At 37.0% G+C, this 15,234-nt stretch overlaps 2 protein-coding genes across 2 annotated transcripts in view; one reads left to right on the top strand and one right to left on the bottom strand.

Annotated features, from left to right (window-relative positions):
- Nucleotides 1–15,234, bottom strand: part of LOC134678309 (nucleobindin-2) — a 312,458-nt gene that overhangs the window by 21,878 nt on the left and 275,346 nt on the right. The window lies entirely within an intron of this gene.
- Nucleotides 934–9,142, top strand: LOC134678323 (N(G),N(G)-dimethylarginine dimethylaminohydrolase 1). The gene is made up of 5 exons (XM_063536851.1): nucleotides 934–1,468; nucleotides 3,682–3,784; nucleotides 6,674–6,771; nucleotides 7,295–7,522; nucleotides 8,559–9,142. Exons 1-5 carry the CDS (start codon nucleotides 1,205–1,207, stop codon nucleotides 8,664–8,666), a joined length of 801 nt encoding a protein of 266 aa, XP_063392921.1. The 5' UTR covers nucleotides 934–1,204; the 3' UTR covers nucleotides 8,667–9,142.

Raw genomic sequence — 15,234 nt, 5'->3', positions numbered from 1 at the left:
GCCATGATTCAAACTTTACCGGTCGCCGTGGTAAGACCTAGGATTTACCATATCGGTGTTGGCAAAAGCCCGAAGTAAACTAGTAAGATTTAACATTTCGGGCTTTTACCGATCGGCACCGGTAAAACCTAGGTTTTACCGGTAAATCCTAGGTTTTGCCGTACTTCGGGCTTTTACAGTGACATTATATACCGGGTGTGGCCTGTAATATGAGCAAAAAATTTAAACTGTAGGCTGTACTCCTCACACTGACCAACATTTGATCAGCGACTTTTAAAAATTACTTGTGGTTTGATTTTTAATGCACTTTAAAGTTTATTCTAAGACGCAATGTATTGCGAAATTTGTTATGTTTAAGGCGTGACAAGCAACGTCAAATCACAACAATATGGCGTGGCAATGGCGTCCATTGAAGATAATATTTCTTTTGTATGAAAAATAGGGAATCTAAATACTTCATATTATTTTTTAAGTTGTTGAACAAAAGTTTCACCATTTGAGGAGTACAATCTATGTTTGAATTATTTGCTCATGTTACAGGCCACACCCGGTATACAACATTATCCGTCATTTCTCTGAATTTATTTCTGAACGTAGTTGAATTCTGTCAAATTGGAGTGCGTTCGGAATTTTGGATTCCATTCAAAATCTGTGACTTTTTGCAAGTCGAAATGAACAATTTTATTATATTTGTAATACATCGTATGAATCGAGCTATAATATTAAATAAATTTAACGAATGCTATATAAAAAGTTAACTGTGTGTTTGTACATGTCTAAGGTTATATTTTATAAAATAGGATTGAAGGGAGCGATATTGTTAATCCGGGGAATCCGAACGCTCATTCATTAAGTCTATGGCTCATTCGCTCGATTTGCATAAAACGTAGTGATTATATGCTCTTTGGCTATAGCATAGCATCTCTTCAAAGACTCCCAAGTATTTCGTCTCGTTCCGATGAACGCCGTAGGGAAATTTGTAGAGACGAATTAAAATAAATATCCCGCTTTTGTAATTAATTATCTTTATCCGGCAGAAAAATTCGCGTCTTGCTAGATTGAGTTATATATCTTTTGGTTTTCGCGCACACGATCTATTAATAGATGTAGGTGGAGTGGAGCGTTAAACTTTCTGCCGCTCAACTAGTATTATTTAGTTGACTGGTTCTATTTGAAAGATTAGCCCGTGTGCGAGGCGGTTAGGATGGATTTTAAAATGCATGAATATACTCACGCCGTGGTAGGCCGTGTGACGCCGGCACCGCGCGCCACGGACCGGGCCGACTTGAATGATGCGAGGCGCCAACACGAATGCTACCTGCGTCTCCTTAGCGAGCTGAATGTGGAAGTGAAAGAAGTCGACCTGCCAGAATCTTTCCCGCATAATGTGTTCATTGAAGACGTGGCTGTAGTTTGCCATGGAATAGCTTTAATACCAAAAGGATTGACCACTGCTGAGCAAGTTAAAGTAAATATCTTTTTTTTAAACACATATTTATTTAATTTTTTTAACAGTCTTATAATTAACATTATTAGTAATTTTAGAACTAGATAAAGGGAATACATTGATAATACTTATTATTCAACTTGCTGTGCGAATACTATGAACATAACTGTATACTATTTTCTGTATGATATTATCCTTTGACAAGCTATAAGTATCTGAAATGTTTGCTATGCTCATGCTGATATCTAATTATTCAATATAAATATAATTACCTAGATTATTCAATTAGTGCCATGCAAAACAATATTGAGATGTTTGTAATTTGGAAATTTGTCTCACAGTTATCAATCTACTTCTTTTCTTTGTATTATTTGTCATATTGGTCCATTGACCATTGAACAACATATAATTGATAAACAGAGTTGGTTGTTACCCAGAAAACATTCCGCGTGTGAGGATTTAAAATGTGTTAGGGTGGTATACCTCCTATCCGATTTCTTTGTCAAATGTGCATTGCAAATCACTCTCTCACTAAGCGAAATGTGAGATGCAAATATACATTAAGGTTTACTCAGGTAATTCCGAATGACGAAAACTGTCGGATAATTCCGAAAAGAGACTTTTATTATGATGGAATTATGGGTGATTTTCATCTGTTTTTCGGAATTATCCGACATTCGGTATTACCCGAATACACCTTAGACCAATATTGGACAGATGGAATAGCACCCCACCTCAATTGCATCTTTATTATATTGTACAATTTGAATTGATAATGCTTTGCTCGTGTAATCTGTCACATATGTCTGGAAAGTAGTGCAAGTGGCTATAACCCCCCATTAAAAATATAGGTATATTATAATGCAGTTGGTGTAATAATAGTCATAGTAGAGACTTGCACCTCCCTGAACCAATCTTACCCATGCCCATGCCACCATCATCATCATCAACATCCCACTGCTGAACATATGCCTCCCCCTTGGACCTCCTTACGTGCCGGATGGGGGGTGAATTCCATAATCACCACACTTGGCAGGCGGGTTGGCGATCGCAGTTGAGTACACCGAATTTGATGGACACTGCTGCCCGTCCACTGGGGGTCTTGGACGTAGTTTAAGGACATACCCGGGTCCCACCATATGGAGGCAATATTTATTGTTTTGCCAAAATTTTGGTCTGATTATATTTCACTAGCTTCTGGTCGCAACTTTGTCTGCATAGAATATGTACTTCCATATCCCACTTCCATAATTTATTCCCCCTTTTCACTTTTTTAAGGGATGACTTCCATATGAAAACTGCTATATCCTATACTGGGACTTAGACTATAACTATACCAAATTTAATTGAAATTAGCTAAGCTGTTTAAGCGTGAAGGGGTGACAAATAGACAGTTACTGCATTTATAATATTAAGTGGGGATTGCACGGCTTGAGTTTTCAAACTATACATTGGCATTAGATTAACAATATTTTAGTGGAATGCTGATACATTATGAATTTATGAAAGACATAAAATAGCATGCATCTACAAGAGTCATTTTTAAAGATAACTTCTAAAAAATAGCTTTCATCAAGGGAGCATTCCATGAAATTGTCTACCGTTGTCCCGTACAAACGCGAAGTTTCTGAAGATTTAAAGGTATAAGAGTTTCCTTTTCTATGACAAATGGTCAAAAATATGCACAGAAAAATAATCGCCTGCTTAAATGCCGAGAAAAAAGTTGCAACACAGGAAATAAAATGCGTTTGTACGGGACAGCCCGTGGAATGCTCCCAAGGCACTTTTTTACAACAAATAGTTTTAACTTAATCTGTTTCAGAAAACTGTTAACAAGTTTAAACTCATTTTAACCAAGCATATATAATATTTTAAGCAATGCTACTGCTGGATAGATTGTCTACTTATGGTTAAATAGCAATGCTGTGCTAATCAATATTATGCTGATATGTACCCTGCTCACAACATTATAACACTTTCACAATATTATTTTATGACATCAAATGAACACAATGTTAGAGTACTTACATTTGTCAGCAAAAGATATGTTTACATTTATGCACCATACTTCTTTGTTATAAAGCGAAAAATGTAAACCTCTCTTTAAAGTTGCCTGTATTAGACCTTATCTCATTGCAATATCGATTTGCAAAAGGTAAATTAACAGTGTAAAAAATTGTACTAGAAAGGGTAGTAGTAAGCCAAAAAAATTAACAGAATTGTTTTTGATTTAGGCAAAGGCGGTGAAACAAGTCTTGGAAAAAGAACTGAATCACACAATCATCGAGTTGACAGACCCGGAAGCTAGGATTGTTGGCTCTGATGTACTTTTCACAGGTACGATTAAAATACTATTGAATAAATCTGTGTATCGATGGCTATCATAGTAGAACTTCAAACATTGCTATTAACTATAGACTTCTTTGTTTGCTGACTTTATTTAAATGGCCACTAGCCTAGTCAATGGAGCTGGTGAAGAAGGCCTTGATTATGAATGCCAATATTTTGCCACAACAGTGGTTTTGCCACAAAAGTAATTAGATGCAAAATTTGTTTTGTTTCCTCATGTTGGAGGGAGAGTTTACTTTAAATGATAAGCAGGGGTCGGACAAAAAGTGCGGATGACGTCAAACCACTTATAGGATGATTTCAAATAGTATTTTTGATTTTCATAAACAATTATCACTTATCATTTATCAACCTCTTTATTAAACGATATCGCCACTTGAAATGAGTAAGTACGTTTTTGACTGACACATTGTCAATCAGATGAACAATAAATTGACTTCGTTATTGTTTAGCTATTGTATCTTCACGATTATATTTAGCTAAAATTTATATTTACTAATGTATAAGAAAACGCTCTAAAATGTCATCTTTACTCGAATATTGTGGCAATTTTCCGTTTTTGGAGGTACGTGACAAACACGTATACTGCTCTTGCTGTAATCAAGATATACCAGCGAAGGTAAGCAATGTTAAAAGACATTTATTCGTGAAATTTCACTACGTCACCCTACCACCTGTATTATTAATTCCATGAATTTATTTACGATTATTTTGTTACTTCATTAATACTACTTTGTTACTACATGTCACACGGAAGTTTAAATACAAACTCAAACATCATCCTGTGTGCAAGATTACGTCATTTTTACGTCATCCGCACTTTTTGTCCGACCCCTGATGATAAGTATTTTGTTCAGCTAGTTATTTTTTCGCGTCAGTGTTGTGAAATATGTTACTTTAAGTTTGTTTGTTTATCCCTCTTGCTTTGAGACCCCCGTTACGCTCAAATACCACGTTTCAAACCACTTGCTGGGTCGTGGTTAATTTTTGGGGTCTTTCACTGGCTCGGGTATCAGTTTCAGCACAAGGCTAACAAAAACTTTGCCCCCTTGTAAAACAAACAACTATAGGTATCCTCTCTAATTTAATAGCCTATTTTTTTAAGTTTCACACCTTTTCCTAGGGACAGAAATAATTGTGGACAAAACTACTTCAATGTCCGCGTCTGAGTGTGGGTCATGTCATGACTAATAGCAGTAAACATAATTAGGTCAATACATTTGTTAACCTTGTACTCTTTTAATTGTTAACAGACAGGTATAGCAGGGTATAGTTGATACTTTAAGTTTTTTGGTACAGTCGACGTCAAAATACACATGTTAACACTTTTGCACCTTACTCCTTTGTAATAAGGCTAAAAGTCTAAACATATCTTTGACGTCGACTGTAAGTACAATATAATTTCATCATTTTTATGTCGTAGGAGTCAATATTCTCCTTTAAATTTAGATTTAACCTGTTCCTGGAAAAGGGTTCAACAAGTTATCCTTCTAAATTTAAAAACATAATATAATTGATAACAAATAATACTACGAGCTTTGCTGCTAGATTTACATAAGGGCTGACTTTTTTCTCTGTATGAACTTGAGGGCGATGTTGCCCGTCCCGTAGGGCTGTCATAAGCTCTTCCTTAGCTTGAGTCGGGCGTGGCTCACTCCGCGATTTCGTCCCTTTGCAACAGGTAGCTTAAAGTACATCCGTTCCACACTAATTTTGGTGGCTAGCTATAGCTGCCATACTTAAGCCGCGCGTGGCGCTGTCGCCACCTAGCGCTAGCGGCCATATCTGTCCTGGCCGCGTAGCCAAGATGCCAATCGCTTACGCTACGTCTTACGTAGGCGAACAACGCGCGAACGCGGCGCGGCGCGGCGCGGCGAAAGCGGCCGCCGCCGCGCCGCGCCGCGCCGCGCCGCCTGACATTCGCGTGCAAATCGCGCCGCACCGCGTTCGCAACGAGATCGCTTACGTAGGACACTTCTATGGGCATCAAAGGATTGATTTCGCCGCGCCGCGCCGCGCCGCGTTCGCGCGTTGTTCGCCTACGTAAGACGTAGCGTTACGCTCCGTAGCGATCGAAACGCAACTGTCACTGTCGCGCTAATACGGAAGGGTGATAGAGAGACATCATGCTTTTCGTTGTCGAAGCGATAGCGATTGTAACCTTGGCTAGGCCGGCAGATCGTAACAGACGCGTTTTGTTAGAGAGTGAGTTTTCTGTACCTAGTTTTATTATTTATTCTCTGCTTGAGCTAGGGTTTACAATTCCTATTATAACCACGTCTATTGAGCGACATGTTTAAATTGACTCCTAATTTACAGCTCGTGAGCCCTTTCCACAGCGCCGTATTCTGCATTGTCCACCAATTAATCCAGCGGTACAATCTTAAATTTGGTGTGTGGGCTTAACTTAGACTTTCCCATGTGTGTATCAAATTTTGTTTGCCATGCATTCTTTTTCTAGAACATTTACGACTAAACAAGTCTTTGTTCTCTAAGAATTGTTTTTTTTTTTATAATGAAAACTGCGCTGACCTTTCATACACATAAACGTGGTCACAAACGTGGTCAGTACAGACTGACCTCAATTAATTTTTGTGCCATTACAGGTAGTTAAAGTATTTCAAGGCCGTTCAGTTGTCCTCTACGCCTCTATTGACGTAATATGATGTAAATGTGCTTATACAACATTCTATAGTAAAGGGTTACATTACATAGTGCAGCACACTGGTGGAATCCTACCTTTACGCTAACTCGGTAGTCTGAACTTTCGTATGGATCTCCATTTCGTATGGTTTACAATACGAGTATCAGTGAACTGCTACTACAGCCATGAAAGCCAAACAACACAACATTTTCAAAATCTTCCTCGTTTTTCAGGTCGCGAGTTCTTCGTGGGCATCACGGAGGCCAGCAACGAGGCAGGCGCCCTCGCCGTCGCAGAGGCTTTCCCGGAGTTTCCCTGCACTCCGATTAAGGTAAATTCGACTTCTACCGTCCCACGTTTTTGAAAAAAGAATTTATTTTAGTATTTCTCTAACACAATGGGAATGGTGCTATGTCATTTTTTTATTCTATGCCATTAACGTTTTAACCAAGGCGAATCTTTTATAAAAACATAGCTTGAAAAAAAAGAACAAAAAAACAAAAGCAAAAAAAAAAGCAAAAGAAGAAGCAAAGGGAAAAAAATAATATACAAGGGGCAACAAAAATAGTCGGGAACCGTTTAATGGCATATTCAGTATCGTGTTCTGATTAGGAAAAGTAGAATAAATCATTTTTGAAGCAAAAATTTTTTGGCCTTGTTTGAAAACTATCTCCATACTAAACATTATTATATTCGGTTCAGCGCTTTAATCATGAAGAGGTAATTCAGACAGGGTTACTGACACATTTCTATATTGGGATTTCGATAACGGAATTGTTAAGTAAAAAGTAAATTATGGATATCCTTAAATAAAATTTCATTTGACGGTAAATATCATGTTTATCATGTTTTAGGTAACAAAGGGAGCGCATCACCTTAAAAAGTACGTGACTGTAGCAGGCCCCGACATACTCTGCGTCGGTAATAGCAAAGAAGCCAAAGAGCTCCTTAAGCGAATGGAAAGAGAGGCCAATTTCGCTTATCAAACACTGACGGTGCCCGAGGACGACGCCGCTAATTGCCTTTACGTGAATGGTACGCTCATTCACAGGGCAATTGAAGAAATCCCCGAGTCTTTTAAGGTATCTATTCAAATACAATATGTGTCTGACCATCGGGCTTTAATTCCAGGGCTTGATTTCACTCGCTAAACTGAGCTACTTTTACTATGGGACCAACCATAAAATCGGGGAAAAATTTATGGCTTTTCCATAGAAAACGTCGACATCTGATCAGCCAAAATGTATGAAAAAGTAAAAATTTTTTTGGGATTTCGGGGTTCGTGTCATAATAAAGTAGCTCAGTTTAGCGAGTAGAATCGAGCCCTGAATTAAAAGCCCCATGGTCAGTAACACCCTGTATAAACTCAACTCTCAATTAATGTTCCAATTCGTATATGCTGAAATAGGCTGGAATAGGGTATTTGACTACTACTCAAATCAGTTTCTTTTTTCGAACTGTCAAAACGATTTTGCTACTATGGAATTTATATGAAACACTAGCATGTGACGCCACAATCAAATTACCTACTCTTTATAGTCGTATACGGGCATTAAAATATAAATTGTGTCTAAAATTTGCTGTCTAAGTTTCTCTATTAATCTTAGTTCACGCATGGAGTAAAATAATTTATGTTAAATACAGTCAAATACCCTAGTGTGGTAGTGAGAATTTAAATAAGCTGTTAGGAAAGATGCTTCACATTCATTTGTAAAGTAATTTTCTTTTCGGGCTTTATAGTTGGAGTGAACGCGTTTTGAATGCTATAATGTTGATATGATCGAAGTCAAGCACACAGGTTGTGTACACACAGGTTGATTCACGATAGCTGGCACGAAAACGAATGGAATCAACGAAACTTTCATGTGCCCATGTGGGTATTGTGAGTATCACATTAACCAATAAAATTGTGGCCCTGACTGTATACTCATACTATGAAAGTTTCGTCGAATCCATTCGTTTTCGTGCCAGCTATCGTGAATCAACCTGTGTGCTTGACTTCGATAAAATATCTATGTAGATATTTTCATTCATTCATTTCATTAGTGTCAGCTCCCGCTTTAATAGCTAAAATGTTTCGTTTTATGTCCTTGTTGATTAAACACTACTTTGTTTTAGGTGTTTTGTGAAAGAATTGACTTCGCTCGCAGATCCATCTGTTTCTCCGAATTGGCCAAAATCTCCACCGGACTCAGTTCCTGCAGCTTGCTCGTGAGGAAGATATAATCGGCCGCAGCACTGTTACAAGTAATTTAAAACCATTTTACCTGAGCAGAGCCGGAGTACATTGTGCATACTTAGCTAGAATGTAATTTCTATTCTATTTAACCATGATAAACAAGTCCCTGTCTCAAGTTACAATTTTAAAGTGGACCTGTGTAGCTGGTTTATTTGTAAAATTGTGATTTATATTAATATAAATAAGTGATCGGGATCAGTCGGAAGGCGGAATACCTCTTAGCTTACGTAGCGTAAACTACCAAGTGAAAACTAATTTTTTTTATAGAGACCATGCGTGTTGGAGGGTGCCATCTCGTGACCTGAATCGGAAGCGAATACAATTACGCTTTTTAGCAGGTGATGCCCTCTACACTAAACGCTGACTTTATATCGCATAGTAGGGTCTGTCTGGTGGATTAAATCTAAAAATGGAAACTTGACATAATGCTTCGCGCCAATGAATAGGGGGCTTCTGTGCTGCCGTCTACAGAGAGCTTACCGCGAACCACGTTCGGCTTGTTGCCTCTCTGTCGCACTTGTAAATTCGTACGTAAGTGTGTCAGGGAGGCAACACGTCGATCGTGGTTCGCGGTAGGCTCTCAGTTCATGCACGCCCCCTATTGGCACGCAGCCGCCACACCCATTTCTATACTTTTGACATTACAGTATAATTAGCTATGTATATCCTAATTCAAACAGTAAAACTGCGAACTCTGTAATATGGGTAAATGTATAATAAAACGTATGTACAATTTATTGTCCCAATGTAATGTTCTGCATTTACTGCAACTTTTAGTAAAATCGTATTTTACCAATAACTGACGTAAATTAACTGACGACGTTATTATAACGCTTCTATTCACCCCTCCAAAAATGTATTGCAATGTCATTTTGAACTAAGAGAAAATAATGCAAAATTAATATAGTTACTGAACCATACATTAGGACTAATAAATATGCCAAAAGTTACACCCTGTTTCAATATCTGACACAAATATGAACGCCGTGCTCTGCGTCCAATAATAAGTGTTCAATATTTTAATATTACCTTCTTTATATAATTCATTGAGTCTGCATCTGAATTTTAGTAACTACTGTAGACTGTTATGGTGTTATTCATAAACGCGTTAGTAGCCTGAATTAGCTATGAATCGTTTGTCTTTATCTGTCATTTCTGACTTATGTATTTGTAAGAAAGGGATAAAACATAATTGAACTAAATCAGGCCCATAAAATTTTATGAATAAGAAGGTTAGTTTCCATACATAGTTCTGATTCATCTGCATTATATAGGTTGTAGTACTTTACGTCTATGGCCAAAGATTCCATAATTGAATGAGATGTGTAAAGAACTCACTAAGAGTTTTGATCACCACTATGACGCGGAACCTAAACTTTGCAAGAAAGATTACCTGTCTTCGCTTTTTACTTGTCATTGGTTAGTTTTACTCTTACCCTCGCCGAACCCAAAAATTTTAATTAGTTTTATATTTAAATACTTCTCTTCGTTACTCGCATATGACTATATTGCCGCCTCACACGTGTAGGATCTGGGCTATAACCGCGAAAAACGATGTTCGCAAATTGCGGGCATTTTTCTCTGTCACTCTTATTACGCCTTCATTGGAGTAAAAGAGAAAGATCCCCGCAATTTGCGAATATCGGTTTTCGCGGGTAGCCCCTCTAGACTGGGTGTGACAGCAATACAATTGCGCGTGAGTGACAAAGACAATATCGGTGACAGATCTATAGGTAAACAAATTAAGTTTATTTTCTATTTGTATTTCGTATTTAAGAACCGATCAACGTGCTCACTAGCGCCACTGTTACAAATAGTTGAGATTATGTAAAACCAATAGATATTTTTAAAAGGGGGCCCGCTATGTACTGTATTTTGTATTTATGTACCTTTTGAATACATTACAATACATAGTTTTTACGTTGCTGGATTCGACAATCTATGCGTCCAAAGTTAAAACGGCCGTTTTTGTTTTGAGTTCATAGATCGACGAATCTAGCAACATAAAAACTAGTTTGATGTGTTCAAAAGGTACTTAAATACAAAAAAACAGTACATAGGGGCCCCCTTTTTAAATAATCTATCGTTAAATTTAAATAATTACAATTAGCAGTGGCGCTAGTGAGCACGTTGATGGGCTCTTAATAATGATACCTATGCTCTCACATACTTTTAAGGTTTTAAGTGCATAAAAGCATTATCTTCCAACTGACTATACCTCGTGGAAATTAAGTCATCATTTATGTACAATGTTAGTTATAGCATTGCATCAACATTATTATGAAATCCATTCCCTTAGCCTGAAGACTGGTATCGCTATTCGACTTATAAAATGCCTTCAAAGGATGACACTGTTGGATGAATAAGGTAACTAACTATAGGGGCAACGAACGCCTTGTACAGATCTAGTGCATATGTAATTATTTTTCAAGGAAACGTACGGACGTGTCTTGCTATTTCAGTCGGTCTCGGTACAAAAAGTACTGAGGTTGTCTGAAATAGCTTGATCCCGAGAAATTATGCACTACATCTGTAGAATGTCATATCATAAACTTATGGCGACTTGTAGGTCACACACAGGCGGAGAATTCGACTAAGTATAGGTTGATATTAATCTTAACTCAGGTCAGTTCAGATAGGTAAAGAAACTAAGAAGTAATTATATTATTATCGTTGATGTGCTTGAATGTTCCGCTGCGTTCCAATGATTTGCATTACTCTCATTATTGCGTAAAAATTCCACACTTGTACTAAACTTGGGACGACTTGGACCCAAACGATGGGAAAATGCCGATGACAGGGACGAGTGGAGAAAACGAGGGAGAGCCCTGCCCAGTAGTGGGACACCAAAATAGGCTTATAAAAAAGTTCTGAACTGAGCCAACTGAGCTGACTTCTGCTGGAAATATACCGCGCATCTACCTAATGTCCTGTCTGATGTAATTGATGTTAAAAACATGCGAGTGTTAAGTGCATTGCCAAATACTTAGATACAGAAAAGGTATTAAATATGGTCACGGACAAAGTGCAAAAAATATGTACTTATAGATTACCTTACTACCTAAGGGCACAATACAGGGTCATTTTTGGACCGTTAGCCATATTGTGCGAGGTGATTAGGTAGGTCATACTGAACAACTTTTTCTATGAGATTAACCCTAAATACCAAAAAATAAAATTCGGACTTCCCGTAGAAAACGTCGACATCCACTCGACCAAAATGTATGAAACGGGTAAAAACTTTTTTGTGATATCGGAGTTGGTCCCATAGAAAAAGTTGTTCAGTATGGCCTACCTAATTACCTCGCACAATATGGCTAACGGTCCAAAAATTACCGTTTATACAGCCTGGCAAAAAAGAGTAGAAATCAAAAAGTGGCAACATTGTAGTGTCGTCCCTTTCAAATCAATATATATAAGAGAACGGGACGACACTACAGTGTTGCCACTTTTAAATTTCTACTCTTTTTTGCCAGGCTGTAAGTAGGTATTTAGGTAGTGCAAGTACAAGGTACATATTTTTTCGCACTTTGTCCGTGGCGATATTTAATATCTTGACTGTACAACCAATGCAACCGATCAATCGAATACTACAATGTAATTATCAAATACTATGTCGCCTGTGCGTTCCCTACTGAAATAAGTTCGCTGAAGAACAGTAAAAAATATACGAAAATTATATAGTAAAACAGTAAAAAAAAATGCGCTTCCTTGCCTCTACTGGTTAAAATTGTGTATAACATTCCTTTATCCAATTTCCAATATAACCCCAGCATTCCTAATTAGATTTTACATTAAGACTTACCGAATCTCAAGAAAATCTCTTTTATTAGGTATATATTATATTGTATTAAACGAAACGAAAAATCGATCTGTAGCAAAACCTAATTTATATATTATATAGTCTAAACGTTCTTTTACATTCCTTTCTTGTACCATGCTAACCATGCAGTTAAGATTGGCATGTTTGTGTGAGTTTTTTTAAATACCGGGTGTGGCCTGTAACACGAGCAAATAATTAAAACATAGATTGTGTGCGATATGTGCAATACATTGCGTCTTAGAATAAACTTTAAAGTGTATTAAAAATCAAACCACCAGTTATTTTTAAAACTCGCTGAACAAATGTTGGTCAGTATGAGGAGTACAACCTACAGTTTAATTTTTTGCTCATATTACAAGCCACACCCGGTATATGAATATAACAATCAGACTGTATACATACCCCCTAATATTGAATTGTTGTGAATGACTAATATTATGCTTTTATTATATCACATTATGTTAAGATGAATCTCATAAATGTACTTGTTATTAAGGTCCTATTTAATAAAAAGTCGGCAACTCAAGGGTGTATATTGTATAAGCCCAAATATTCCAGTTTCAGAGATCCATTTATACAGGCTGTTTGGTACATCGTTTGCCAAATTAAAACGGCAAATAGGTTGAGTCATTTGCTATGTTCCCAGGCCTAGGAATTTTTAATTCTGCGCACATTTTTTTTTTCAGTTAAATGGCAGTTATTCGTATATTTCAATTTTTTACTTGAGCAGTAGTAAAAAAAAAAATGGCCAATTTTTTTTCTAGACATGAGCAGATAGCAAATGACTCAACCTATCTGCAGTTTTAATTTGGCAAACGATGTACCAAACACCCTGTATAAATGGAATACCAAAACTAATTGAGTTGCCGTCCCTGTCACCCCCGATTGACTTAGACCGTGTTCGGAGACCTGATGATAAAAAATCGATATCAGGAAATTCAGTTAATATACTGTACGTATTATAAAATATTTATTTAGTATTAAAATATCAATGTCAACATAATATATGTTTTTAATATTATTATTGTTAATTATGTTTAAATTGCCTAGGCTATATTAAGTGTGATGACCTTGTGTAAATTATGTGTTTGGGTGGTATTCCACCTGTCCAATTTCTTTGCCGAATGTCATTGCGTTTTACTCTCTAATTAAGCAAAATGTGAGACGCCATAGACATAGGATAGGTAAATACGACCCTTAAACACATAATTATCACTGCAAAGCACAAATTACGGAACTTAGTTCGAATAAACTTATGAGTTATGGATATGTTATTTATTTTTATAATATAATTAAGTTACTGTTATGCAGTATTATATTTAACAAGCAGACATAGTAAATTTTATAGCATTTTTGGTGCAGCGGAGTGGTGTTAACGGAACTGGTATAGATAATTCCAACTGAAATGGTAAGTTAAGGTTAATATTAACGTAATTAACGCGAATTAATCATTTAGGGTCGAAATTGTTTCTACCAATTCCGACCGAAAATGCTATAAAATTTACGATGTCTGTTAATAACATTGATAGTTATGATGTAAGCAAAACTGTATTTATCATAAGTACAAATACCTTTTATATGCTTACAGTGCTTAGTTATTGAAGAATTGACAGAAAGTTATGTCTCATGGCACAAAGGTAACCACCACAGTCTAATAAAACATGGTCTTCTCTTCCCAGAGTGACACAAGCCTACGTCACAATAACATTGCCACTTTATATAGCGCTATCGCATATTATCATATAGCGCTGTCGCATGATGACGTAGGCTTGTGTCAGTCACGTGACCATGAAAAGACGGGAAGAGAGCACCAGGCGGAGTATATTATTATACCATGGTAACCACAGCCTGTCACTGTGCCAACAGAAGCTTAGGCACTATCTTTTATTCAAGCTAAATATCACGTGTAAGTAATTTGGTTGTGCCCAAAATATGACTTTGTAGTTAATTTTACATCGGAATTGCCGTCTCTGCAGGGTGGGTCAGATTGTCTTAACCTTTTAACCACCATAAAACTTTTCATCGAGCGTGTTCGTGTCGCCGGCGGTACTAAATTACACGAAGTTTCGTCTTATTTATCTGTCCGCGGCGAATTGAGCCCGATTTTGTATGTCTAAAGGGGCCCACAGATTACCAGTTCGCCGGACGATTTGTGTCTGTCAGTTGTTCGGAGATGTCAAATTATGCGTTTAACTGACAGGCCGATATCGTCCGGTGGACTGGTAATCAGTGGGCCCCTTTATATATCAGTCTACGGCGGTTAAAAGTTTAAGAGTAGCTGTAACTTTGTATTCCTCTAAAGGGATTAAAAGTGCCTTAACGACCTTAAGGCACTTTTAAGTGAATCCCTTCGCTGAAACAGATGTAAAACTTAAAGTCATAATATGGCTTCTCAATCTCTTCCCCTTCCCTAAAGGAAAGGCCCTTCCTTAAACCTGCCATCGCAGTGATGTACCAGTATGTTCGTACGAATCAAGTATTACTTAATAGTGTATTGCATGTCCTGTTTATGTATCTCCATTGAGATGAATACAATGGATGTATTTATATCGTTAATTATTTATTATTAGGATATGTATTCATTATATTTAAATCGCTGTAGCAGTTCTTGATCATAATCGACTTAATTCAATGTGTAGCAAATTAGCTATGTTAAATTTCTTTGACTAAAAAAGTTATTTATTTTATTATAATGGGTGTTATTATATGATATCTCCTGTTGAATTGTAACT

This window comes from Cydia fagiglandana, chromosome Z (assembly GCF_963556715.1).
Source record: "Cydia fagiglandana chromosome Z, ilCydFagi1.1, whole genome shotgun sequence".
NCBI classification, from domain to species: Eukaryota; Metazoa; Arthropoda; class Insecta; order Lepidoptera; family Tortricidae; genus Cydia; species Cydia fagiglandana.
The sequence above is the reverse complement of the archived record's forward strand: the minus strand, read 5'-3'. Positions and strand labels throughout refer to the sequence as shown.

Bases quoted from the DNA above. Each gene is read 5' to 3' on its own strand.
- LOC134678323 (XM_063536851.1), top strand. From the start codon at position 1,205: ATGGATTTTAAAATGCATGAATATACTCACGCCGTGGTAGGCCGTGTG. The intron at 3,785-6,673 runs GTACGATTAAAA...CTCGTTTTTCAG, and splicing joins CTCTGATGTACTTTTCACAG to GTCGCGAGTTCTTCGTGGGC. The intron at 6,772-7,294 runs GTAAATTCGACT...ATCATGTTTTAG, and splicing joins TTCCCTGCACTCCGATTAAG to GTAACAAAGGGAGCGCATCA.